The following is a 13,068-nucleotide window of genomic DNA, read 5'->3' on the forward strand; positions in this document are numbered from 1 at the left end:
ACCGTTACGATAACCTAATCTGATCTAATCACCCTGTCATTGACACTATTTCTTTATAATTTACCTAAAGGCTATCATGAATAATTGGTCATACTTTTACAAGGGATAGTAAGAGGGACCTTTAGTAAATTCTGTGTTGTGGCTGTCACAACAAGGCTTTCATTTATATGCCCAACCTTTAATCTGAAGGATCTCAAAGTACTTTACAAGGAAATCATATACAAATTATATTTAGGGATCACTACTAAAATATCTGTGGTGGAATACAACAACTTTTTAACAGTACACAACAATATTACACATTAGCTTTAGGAAAAGAAGTGAAGGATGCTGTATTCAATTGAAATACAGGGGGGATATTTGGAAGGTAGATAGAATGTAGTTACATAAAGTTACATTTGGCTAGCAAGTAAGATTATTTTTTTGCTCTTACAATGGCTCAGGTCAAGACCTCGTTTATATCTCATCTGAAAGACAGCACTTTCAGCCACACAGTATGCCCCTTAAAAATATACTGGAGCATTGGTTCATTATTGAATCAAAGGAAAAAGTACCACATCCTGAATCATGCAGCACCACTTCAAACAGTATACAAGTGCTACTTGGAGGTCTCCCATCCCAGTACTAAGCAGGTCCCACTCTGTTTAGCTTGTAAGATTAGAAAAGATTCCAACACAACACAGTATGGCTGAAGGCCAAATAGTCAATTATTAATTTACTTACATTTTCATACTTTTGATCAAGAAATATATAAAATGTAACAACAACTAGAATTACAAAAAAGCCACAGAATTTTCCCATGGTTAAAACTGAATAAAATGCCGGTCTTACCTTTTTAGGTCTGTTACTCCTGTTGGGAATACTCCCCTATCCGCATTTTTAAAAAATCCTTAAAGTTAGATAGATTAGTTAACAAACCAATGGAGGGGGAGGGGAAAAATGAAAAGAAACCAGAGTATAGCCAACCTTTTTTAATTAGCGTATATTGTACTTCCAAACTGGATACACTAGAAATTGGCAATGCAACATAAGATGCAAAGGAATATACCAGTTACTGTCAAAATGACCCTGTACAGCCTTATAATGCAAAAAGCTTTATACAATACAAATTTTATTAATGTACACAAACCTTGACAGTGTGATATTTGAACATAATGCAAGTAAAAAAGGACAGGAGAAAGGAAGAAAGTGCTGAGAACTTTAACTGAATTACTGGATGGAAAACCAAGTCAACCTTCATTTAAGAATGCATAGTGAAAACGGCTATGAAATCAGCTTTGGGGTGGTGGAAGTTTACCAGAACTTTTAGTCTTTAATAGGTCAGAGATATCTATGGAGAACATTCCTTTCCTTAGCTTTGAACTGCAAACCAATTATGTATATGCGAGGGCTCCAATAAATACTGTATATTTTTCTTAACAAAAATAAAACACCTCCAAATACATCTTTTCTCCCTCACCAGAAAGAATTAAATGTCTTTTTCCAAAGTGCTAAACAAAGTTGCTCAGTTATATCAAACGTTATTGTCATTCAAATATAGGTTTGGCAGAAAACTTAAACACATGGGATTAATATGCTGACAGCTTCATAACACTCATTCCTGGGTGAGTTCCAGCCTTATTATATTGCAATTTGGTTTACAGAAAATATTCTTTAAACATTCCTACTTCTTTGCTCTTATACATCTGTAGTTTACTCACTGATGCACACGTGGGCTTTTTTCTTCTTTTTAAAGTGTCTGCTATATTGTAGTAGGGTCAGTCAGAAACACTGTGAATGTATTTTTGTAACAGTTGTATTAACTGAAATGCAGACTGCATAATTCAGGGGGTAAAGAAACTCATCTTTTAACAGTTCTTATTCTGAATGGGTTACTAATGGAGAACACTACTCAGCACTCTCTATTTTTGTCAATACTCCCAAAGAAGTCAAATAGGGTTTTGATGGCGTAGGTGCAATAATATGATAAACAGGGCCTGAATTGTTTGCCTTGCCTATTAATAGAGTTAGACAGAAATTTGGAACAGATGACTTATATTAATAGCTTAGCTAGAATAGCCACATGCTCACAGGACCAAAAATATCTGATGGAACTGAAACAATTAGGTGGGAAATATTTTGTCATTATTACTTTACTTTTAAATTGGTATATTACAGTCTGCTAAAATGTGAGGTTCTCCTCATTCTGTGTTTTCTCATTGCAGACAGCTTCTAATGTTTTAACACGTATTAAAAGGTGTGGAAACTTACAAATGAGCTTAATGACTTAATGTCTTAGGTCCTGGCTCGGGAAAGCATTTCACCATATGCTTAACTTAAGTTCTTAAGTACAACAGAATTTAAGAACATGTTTAAAGTTCAATATATGACTAAGAGCCTTCCCTGAACAAGGAAGCTTTCCTGATTGGGGCCTTATTTTGGTACAGTCATAAACAACAGGCCTGATTCAGAGCCACTGAAATTGTTAGGAATCTCCCCATATACTTCAAGGAGATTTGGATTAGACCCTTAAATGTGTGTGTGAGAGGATGCTTTCAGATAGGGAAGATGTGGGGGTAGAAAATTAAATCTGATTAGGGCCACTTCTTTTAAAGCTTGTTTGGGGGAAACCCTGAAGAAAGCAAGGGAGATCTCTAAACAAATGATGAAACAAAGATCTAGACCAAATGCCAATACCATGGAAAACAGTAACACAATAAGAAAGCATTCTTGTACATTAACTGATTTTAAGAGAGAAATAATTTTTAAAGGTTCAATACTTTATACTTCAAATTTCAATCGAAAGAAACTTTTACTCCTGACCTTTCTGTCTGTTTTGCTCTGGAAACTGTTATCTTAAGAAATAGAGATCTATTAACATGCAGCCAAAGTTTTTTCCTCTTTCTTTAAGATCACTGTTTGCTTTTTAAGATTAACAAAGGTTATACAACCAATCCACTTTTGCTTCTTACTGCAATAAAGTGCTACATATAAAGTTGTCATTTTAATGACCACAAAGTAAGAGCATTAAATAAGTATAAAGTTAGCCTTCTAGCAGTGTACACTCTATCAGCCATTAACAAAAAGGAATAAAATAGTACTAATAACATGGAGGATAATATTGATAGGACCACGTAATTTGCAGATACAACTGAAAAGTTGAGAGTATAAAAAGAGAACTGTATGATTACACAGCACCTTTTCATATCTTTCTCTTTCAAAGAAGTTGCCGGTACCTTTTCAAACATACAATCTGATGTTACTTCATCCCATAAAAGAAATGTTTTCTTCCTTTTTTTCTTTTTTTTTTTTTTGCAAGTGAGAAACAAACTAGTGCAAGACTAAAGCACTGTGCAAAACTGCCTTTTTTAGTCTGAGCATTTATACCCAGAATTTATCCATATCTTTTTTTTAATCCCCTTTGCTGGATTTAACCACCAGAGAATTCTAGTTATACAAGTTGTTCCTGCAAACTAAAGGTAACCACTGCATTAATACAGTATATATATTTATATCTATATATATGCCCTTTTAAAACAAAAGATGTACACTATGGGCCAGATTCTGATCGTAGTTACACCAGCGTAACAGTAAAGGATCTGGCCCTGTGAATGTGTGTATATATAATGCACACACTAAAGGCATGTGTATGTATATACACACACACATACTTCAATTTCACACACTCATCTTACAGTGCTGAAAGTAATTTCTTCCAGATCTGTTCCACCTTAATCCTCAAATCTTTACAACTGATTATGTGAGGACAAGGCACCAAACACACTATAGGAAACTGCAAACAGCACTAAGCCAATATACCAATCCTCACTGAACCAAGCATTGCTCTTCTCAACAATCCTGGAGTTACAAAATTCTAAAATGAAAAGGAGGGTGGGGGGAGGCAGAAGGAAGGGAGAAAGTAAATAAAAAGGGAATTTTTAAAAAATAATTATTAAATAAGCCAATACAAAGGATGTGCAAAAGCAATGTCATGGCACACTACAGACAGGCTCTCTTTCACACATTCGCACTCACACACAAACCAAAAATAAAACGCATCAATATGTAATCTTACAAGTGCTGATTGCCATTAAGGACACTCTTCTTCAGCTTAACAAGACAAAATTGTTTCTTAGATAAGAGTACTGGGAACATGCCTCTGAAGGTAGAAGTATGCAGTAGGTTCACCTCTCTGAAGATTTAATAAAGCAGCTTTCAGGTCAATGCAGTAAGTATACACACAGAGCCATTTTCTAAATCTTACTAATGATATATAGTACAAGTGTTCATACCTCTTCAGTCTAGGTTTTGCAGCAATGTATACCTGCTGGGTTTGTTAGGGTATTTTTGGTACAGAATGTAACTGTCCTCAGACAGTTTCTGCCCTTTCTGTTAGTCCAAGGTAGGCGAGGAAGGAGTGTTTAGGTGAGGTGCCACCTAGAGGTGCAGTCTGAGGTCTGGGTGGATGGAATGTGAGATCAAAGTGGTTCTTGGGGAAAAACATTGTTAAGGGAATGAGATGGGCAAAATCAGAGTTCCAGTATTTATCAAAGCACAAAGAGGTGCCATTTATGGCCAAGGCCTTCACTCCCAAGTTTGGCTCTGCTCCACTGCTGTGTGCAGCTGACATGGCCACTGTTTGAAGAGCCTGGGAGGCAGACATGACCGAGAGGGGTGACAAGAGGTTCCTGGAGCTATTGACTGTTATGAGAGGGCTGGCTTGCTTAGAGGTTGAATATTGGCCCTTCTTCTCCTCTTCAGGGCAGTCCCCATTCTGGTGCTTCTTCACGTGGCGGCTGAAGACAAAAGGGTGGGTGGTCTTGAACAGGCACTCATCACAGCTGAAAGTCTGGCGTGGAGCATGCTTCAGTTTCTTGTGCAAGTTGAGATTGTCTTTGCGTTTGCAGCTGTAGCTGCACTGGTCACAGTGAAAAGGGCGCTCCCCAGTGTGGACACGCACATGTTCTATCAGCTTGTTGGCTGTCTTTGAAAGATAGCCACACTGGTCACACTTGTAATGGTTACCAAGACGATGTTCCCGGATGTGCATTTCTAGCTCCAGCTGATTTGCTTTCACTGTCTGGCAGATCCGACACTTGTACTCCATCTTGTAGTGGGTCTTCAGGTGGCATTCCATTGCTGCAGGGCGATTTGTGGAGTAAATGCAGAATGGGCACCTATCAAAAGAACAAAACCAAAGAAAAGACAGTCAGTTCTGAATAGAATTTTTTCACCTTTTTCTACCCATTGACATTCTTGGTTTAGCTTCTCATTCAATCCATTTGAGTCTAAATACAGGGCAAACAAAATTATTTTTCAGTTCATTTTAGTATATTTTGCTCTTCTTAGCCTGTGCCTCTAGAATAAAAATGTATGAGCAGGATGATTTACTACAGCAGGGCTAACTTAATCCTAGGAAAACATTGATTCATCCCACAAAAGTGCGTGTCTAATCTTACTTCATCTCTTAATGGAAAGGGAGTTTGTGCAAAAATGTATGAGTGTCCACTTGTGTAAAGTAAGAATAAACTCACCATGCACGAAACCAAACATATACAGAAAGAGAATGTCGGGAATTCCTTTAAAATAGCTTTCAAGGATAAACTGACAGTGTACCAAAAGAAACAACAGAAAGTTGGTTTGTCAGTGGGAAGTTCAGTCAGTACCTACTCTGTTTACCAGACAAACAAAAAGGTAACTTACCAGTAACTGTAGTTTTTTTTCAAGTAGATTGTACTGATCCCCACTCCTGGCATTGAAGACAAAACTGAAGTCAGTAACTACTGGCACCAAGCGCATGCTCCCTTGTGAAACTGAATGCCACAGCTCCACTCCCTTCACTTCCTTCCACTTACTCAAAATCTTTGATAAAAGGACTAAAAAGAAGTGGGGGTGGAAGGTAGGTCTATACAATCTATGCAAAGAACTACAATTTCTGGTAAGTAAGGTTTCTCATTTGAGTACTGTCTGTAGAGATAGTCATTTCTGGGAAATTAATTAGCAGCACTAACTCAAAAGAGATGGGTAAAAGTGGCTGGCAGTGTTTGCCTGAAATACTCCTTGTCGGCAGTCTTCATACTGCTGGGGAAAGTTGAGTGGGTTCTGCTGACTCATTGAAGCAAGTGACTCATTAGTCCACCTGGATATTAGGGAGGTGGGGGTGGCTCATTGTAAAGGGAGGATCATCTAGGTTGTGGGCTCAGTAGTCAGGAGAGAGGAACATTAGGAGCAACGGTGTGTGGCTGAAGGTAGGTTTAAACATTGCGATAGTTCATTTCTTCATCAATAAAACCAAACCAAAGAAAGTGCGTGAGTTTTGACTCTATTTAGCATGTGCACTGTATTTGAGAGGAGGCTGGAGAAGGCAGCTGTTTGCAGTGGCTCTGAAGTATATTAATTAAATAAAGATTGCAGAACTGTTCTCCCAAACTTGTTTTAGATCTACCTGCCAAGCTAAAAGAGTAATGCTAAGTAAAATATGACTAAAGCTCCAGGTAGCAGCCTTACAGATACGCAGAAAAATTATTACATTTACGACAATCTCTGAGCAGATATCATCTCTCTCACAGACTTGTTATATCTACAATAAAAAAAATCTAGGAGGCATACACATAAGTTTAATTTTATCTAAACAAGTCACCTTTAAACACAGGGAGGAAGATGATGACGAACAAAAGGACAGACGGATAGTAGCAACCAATCAATATTCTTGGTCCATAAAAATACCCTAAACTGAAAAAGCAGCCTTGCAAAGACGATGCCAAAGCAATTAACTGTACTAGAACCAAGGATTTTGATGTCAAGACATCACTCATACTTACCTCTCTTGGTGCTGACTCCTCTTTGGATCAAAATCTTAAGATTTCTTTCTGGATAGAAACTGGAGGAATAATGGTTTTCCTCATCTTTTGCTCAATCCTCAGTGTTGAACAGGAAGCAGAAAAGTACAAACCTATTTGATATTTAGATCTCTTTGGGCTTCTTGGATGTCTTCAGAACATAACTTTTTATTAGATCCAGCTCTTAACTTGCCTCTACATTGTGTAACTGAAGAAGGACAAGGAGATAACTTAGCTGGACTGCCAGAGCTAGCCTGATGTATGCAGTATGTAGCTTGAAAGCTTGTCTCTCTCACTGTCAGAAGTTGGTCCAATAGAAGAGATTACCTCGCTCACCTTGTCTGTCAGAACTAACCTGAAAAACCTACAAAGCTCCTTACATCAGGAAGACTTGAGTCAAGATGCATAGTCTTTCCTGGCACAGAGAATAGATTCAGCATATATTACACCCAGGCACAAAAGGCAACTGGTATGTGCATTCGAGACAGATGTCTTGTTCTTGCAAGATGCATACTGTCTAAATCTGGTTTTCTTCCCAGATTCAGTCATCACATCGGAATCAAATACAGACCCCCCGACTGATGGAACTATTGAGCTTGATACAAGAGTTTGATTGGCAGATGGAACCAATCCACCAAAATGCGCAATGCACAGATTTAGCTAAACTAAAAATGGCTTACCTTACTGCTAATAAAAACTAAACCAGAAAAGTATTAATGTAACATTTACAATACACTAACATTAATTTGGTCAACAAATGCAACACAAGGCGGGAAGCAGGGCGTGCTAGTGTGTTGAACCCTACTCACAGCTGAAACAGTTCCAACCTTATTGTCTGAAGTGGTTGGAACACACAGAGGAATGGGACGTGAGTCCTTATATGACATCACATTGAATGTTTAGATCCGGGAGGGAGCATGCATGCATACCCAACAGTCACTGCTTGTCTGAGGGTTCCAACTTTGACACAAAGGCACACATGCACTCTAGAAATAGGGGTCTATACAGACAATTCTCAAAGGACAACGCTTATTTCTTAAAACTAATGAAGCTTTCTTAAAAGGAAGATTGGTAGAAGGAACAGACAAGTTGCAATTTAATGCAGTAACCCATGCCCAACTCAGACACACCTACATAAATCTGTACTTTTCCTGGACAATTCTGAAAGTCTTTCACTGTCCTCAGCTATGCACAAAAATTGTATTATCTACATAATGAACAGGAAATACAGCACAAGTAGTTCCATCACAGAAAAGTAATTTAGACATTTCCAGTCTGTTACATTGTAAGGACATTTCTGTGACCACAGATTGGTCTCTCAATTGCAGCTCAGGCAAAGACAACATTTTTTTCTGACTCATTAACAATACCTTTTCAAGCAAGTTAATCCACTCAAATGGTCAAAGAAAATGCTGTACTAGCAGAGGATATCAGGATATTTTGAAAGTATTTGTTACTGGTCACCTTATAATTTATAAATTAATTATTAAAGCCTGTGACTAGCCTATAATTTAAAAACAATACTGTAATGTAAGAAATGACTGCGGGAACATGTATATAAATGTACAGCTAAACTACTTCCTTCCTTGTTACATTTACAGATTCTGTATTTTTACAACAGAGAACACAAAATTAACAGTATGAAACAAAAAGTGCTGTCATATCAATATATTCCATACTCACACAACTAGAGAGGACAACAAAAATTACCCAGAACTGAAAAGATACTTGGAGAGGGAAAAAAAAAAACAAACCAAAACACTGGACAATATCTGCTTCTGTTATTCACCTGCATTTGTAATAAGGACATTTCTTCAGGGATTAATAGGGAAAAAAATAGGTGCTCTGTGTATTCACTATACGCACATCACTTCTTCCCACTCCCCAAAAAAACCTTAAAAAGGAACAAAAATTAGGGATCCAAAGTCTTGGGATCCAAAAATCTTTTCCACTTTGAAAACAAAAACATGCATGATTACCGGTGAAGATTGCCTTTGCATTAGGACCTGAAAAGGCTGTAAATAATTGGGAAAGTTAGAATGACTTTATACTTTGTTACATAAACAAAAGCTTGCAGACTTTATCTGAGCTAGCCTCAGGGTAAAAACTGCTCAGCCTTAGGTTTTTATATTATTTTTCTTTTTCCCTTTTCCTTTGACAGGCAGGCTGCAAACTAAGTGAAATAATTTTGTCATCCATTACATCTGTGGCATCCACTGACCACCGCTTTCAAACCCAGTGGTTGGTTCTAAACTGTCCTTTGCCATGATACCTACAATACACTCGGCAACAATTAGGCTGCTGGTGTGTGAGACCACAGCCTGCCATGATGTCCAACACTGTTTCCTTGTACTCCTCTGTCTGACTTGTCTTTCTCTAGTTGCCTCTTGTCTTATATTTAGATTGTAAGCTCTGTGGGGCAGGGACTGTGTTTGTACAATGCCTAGCACATTGTGGTCCTGGTCCATGACTAGGGCTTTTAGGCACTATGGTAACACACATAATAAATAAATACATAAATAAATAATAATAATATAATAAACTACATTCAACCTAGAGGGCTGAGTCTATTGTTACCCAATTAAAGGTAAAAATGGTAGCCCTGACTTTGGATCATCAGACATTAACTAATCCCTTCTAATTTACTTCCTTTATTACCTATCGCCACACAGTATCGGAGATGCTTAACACAGTAAAAGTTTGTGTACTTGCTTTCCTTACTTGAGTCCTCCGGTGGGGACAGTGTGGCATTTCTTGTGCTCCAATAATTGCTCAGGTGTCTTCATGAACTTATGGCACACGTCACACTCAAACATCCGTGTAATCAGATGGATTTGCAAATGGCGCTCAAACATGTTTTTTGTTTTGCAGACAAAGTTACAGAAAACACATTCAAAACCTGAAAAATAAAAATACGGACACATATTACCCAAGTTCCATCCAGTTCCCTTGCCTAGAAGAAAGGAGTCTGTCTTTTTAACTAGCTTTTACCTTTCTCTGATTTCTCTTCAGTGTTCAGTAAGGTCTGGCTACCAGGCACTACGGAAATTACTAGTAGGTTGTTTGAACCGTTATTTTTTTGGGTAACATCTGCATCTTCTTTGCTATTGGCAGAATCACTAAGTGCTGACAGAGAAGATGAAGAAGGGCTGTTTGATTCACTGGGTGTCTTCCGCTCTTCACCTGAAAAACAAGAATAAAGTCCACTTGATCATTAGTATAAGGGGAAAAACTCAATCTCTGTGATAGATTTCCAGTTATCCTATCCTATGTATTCATAGTTTTAAAAAAAAAAGTGACTTGTGTTAAAAGGAGAAGCAAAGTTATTCTGAACTCACAGGTGAGCTTGTTTAGTATAAATCAATTTGTTCTTAAGCATCATGGCTACATTGCCTCCCTTCTGCAGGGCTAGTCTCAAAGTACAAGAGTTATAACTGTGCACCTACCAATTTATCACTGTTGACTTTTAGTCCATATAGGCAATGAGAAGAGAATGTGTAATTTTGTTCTACTACCAAATTAAGAAAGGTTAAAGGAATTTTTTCTAATTAGCATAGAATTTACAACTTAATGGGAATTTGGTTTTTTGTTAAGTTTATTAAGTTCCTTTAGGTTTTGTTTTTACATCACCTTTGAACTCACATGTATTTCTACCTCATGGCTGTTCCAGCTAGACTTTTTCTAACTTACATTGTAGTTTATCCATTTGGTTAATTTAGGAGGAGAAACGGGAGAAAGGAGAAAAATCTCACAACCCGCTCCACTCATTCTCCTGAGGAGAGTTTCCTCATACTTTAAGTCTCTTCCTCCACCTCTCTCTCTGATTACTATTTCTGTCCCATAGGCAGTGCTATTTTTCACTCCATTGGTGCTCCAGACTTTTACAGAACACCAGAGGGAAGAGACCAAAGTATAAACATTTGGAAGATGTTACTGCTGCTGGTAAGAGATAAAACACATTCTTCCGGTGTAACTCCAGTCAAGCCATTGGTGAATTTGTCATCATGTCATTGAGAGGAAAGATCAGAAGCCTTGTATATTATTATAAAATTTCTCTGCAGCCTCTGCTCTGGGGTTAGTGTTCTAGGACCAGATTTTAAACGTACTTAGGTGCCTACATATTCAGATAAGCACTTAGTGGGATTTCCAGAAGTGCTTAGGTGTCTTACTTCCATTGACTTCATATTCATCTTTAGGTGCTTAAATACCTGTAAAAATCTGGTCCTCTCTGCTTAGGTGCTAGTGCACTTAAAACTAAAAGTACCATTGTCATCTACTGCATAGCACTACAAACTACATTTGAGATAAATCTGGGTTGTTGACAGCTTTGTAATAGTTTGTGTTATAAAGATGAAATTTATAGAAGACTTCCATGTTGCTGGATGCATGAAGTTAGTAGTCTTCTCTCAAGGTTTGGTTATCATTAGAATTTTTTAATGAGGAAAAACTAATTTTAAGAAAAAGCAAACACACACACACACCACACACATACATACAGACTTCACCCAACTGGATACAGAGTTCAAACAGTCAGGGATTTCATGTGTGTACAATAAGCACATAACATTCCAAAGGGCGTCAATTCAGAACTGTAATACATTCTAGCTAAGTATGGAGATTAGGTTGTCTAGATGTTATAGCAATAGACTGGGAGCAAGGAGGATTTGGGTAATAATCTGCAATGAACCTTATTTGGCAATAGGCAAATTATTGGATCTGTCTTTGCCTCAGTCTAATCAGTTGCATAAAAAGCAGAACCTAACTAAAAATCCTAACCTTATGTATGTGATAAGATTTCTTAACTAAAGTCTGTATCCTGTAAACAGTAATGGACAGGCTTAACTCTAAAAAGGTGAGTAGTTTCATTAAGACAAAGTTAGGTTAAACATAAGCATAAGAGTTTGCTCATCAGCACCTAAAATAGCTGAATTCAATATGATGAATGGAAAATATTTTTTAAGATAAAGAGTCATCAGAAGACAACAAAATACACAGAAATATTTGTAAAACTGGATTTGATATCCAATACTGAAATATTTGAAACAAAAAAAATCAAAGAACCAGACAGAAAAACTCAGGTTTGGTCCTGTCCAAAGTTTTATTCTTTGCCTTTTCAACCACTTTATTATCTTTTATATATGTCTAAAACAAACTGTTCAATTTTCACCGTTGTTCCTCTTAGGGATAAAATGGTGATTTCATTTGACTAGAAATCATGCTCAGAATAAAGCACATCTGTGTAAAATTAAGGCCTTCTTAACATCTGTGCCATGAGCATCACTTACTGAACCCAAAACAGAAAGTTCAAAGCACAATGACTCCATAAAGAAATGTGCTTCATTTTCACACAGAACAAAGACCTGCAGAATGCAGAGATGCCAAAGTCTGAGTCTTGAATATGCACTCTTGAAACATAATTTACAGATGAGATCTGAAATTATTTTTTAAAACAGAGTACATGAGAGAGGCCATCCTTAGGGTGTGAGTTTCCCCTGAAATCCTGCCGCATTTAAATTCACTAAGAAACTCCTCTCCAGCTTTGCCCAGTACAGATTAAGTTTTCGATTAAATGCTGCAGTGATTGACCATAAAATGTATAACTAAAAATAAGTACCTGTAACCAGTGTTTATGGAGAACAGTTAGAGATGCATATGGATGCATAAGGCTATTTCTGAGTTTGCATTTTTTAAGTTCCACAAAGGTTTTCAGAACACCAAGTTGGATTCATTTTATCGGCTTCATTTTTAAAAATGGCAGCCCCTGGTTCTCGTGCAAAAATACAGGTGTAATTTGTTACCTGCATATTACAGAAATTATATGCACAAATTGGGCAAATATGCCAAAAATGTCTAATTACCTACCTACATGTGTTTACCCATACCCATTTGCACACTGGTCTTGGGCCTCAGGTTTTTAAAATATGGGTCCAAATGGCTACAGTATTATTGCAAATAGAGGAAGTGGGGGAAGGAGGAAGAAGTGAAAGAGTGAAAACTTGCTCTATAGGTCACTGATCTACTTAGAGAACAAAAATGTGTAACAGAGGCATTTCCTAATTCTGACTCTAAAATGATATGAGCTTTTAACACAAAGACTACTGCATAGGATAACAGATGATTCCAGAAGGTACAGAAGCATATAAATCTCCAAAAATTCTTTGCTGAGGTCTAAATTGAGAATGCTGCATTCCTATCATTTATGACACCAGCAGTAAAGCCCTAGGAATAAATGCAGGCTTATATAGAAGAA

General features: G+C 37.3%; 1 protein-coding gene across 1 annotated transcript in view; it reads right to left on the reverse strand.

The window, feature by feature from the left end:
* Window positions 1–4,122: 4,122 nt before the first annotated feature.
* The window catches only part of ZNF827 (zinc finger protein 827), a 134,175-nt gene continuing 125,229 nt past the window's right edge, over window positions 4,123–13,068 (reverse strand). The window contains exons 12-14 of the mRNA XM_077814457.1: window positions 9,810–10,001; window positions 9,540–9,717; window positions 4,123–5,156 (exon numbers count right to left, since the gene is read on the reverse strand). Of these exons, the coding sequence (XP_077670583.1) occupies window positions 4,349–5,156; window positions 9,540–9,717; window positions 9,810–10,001 (1,178 nt within the window). The 3' untranslated portion in view covers window positions 4,123–4,348. The remainder of the gene's footprint in view (window positions 5,157–9,539; window positions 9,718–9,809; window positions 10,002–13,068) is intronic.

This window comes from Eretmochelys imbricata, chromosome 4 (assembly GCF_965152235.1).
Source record: "Eretmochelys imbricata isolate rEreImb1 chromosome 4, rEreImb1.hap1, whole genome shotgun sequence".
In the NCBI taxonomy this organism is placed as follows: domain Eukaryota; kingdom Metazoa; phylum Chordata; order Testudines; family Cheloniidae; genus Eretmochelys; species Eretmochelys imbricata.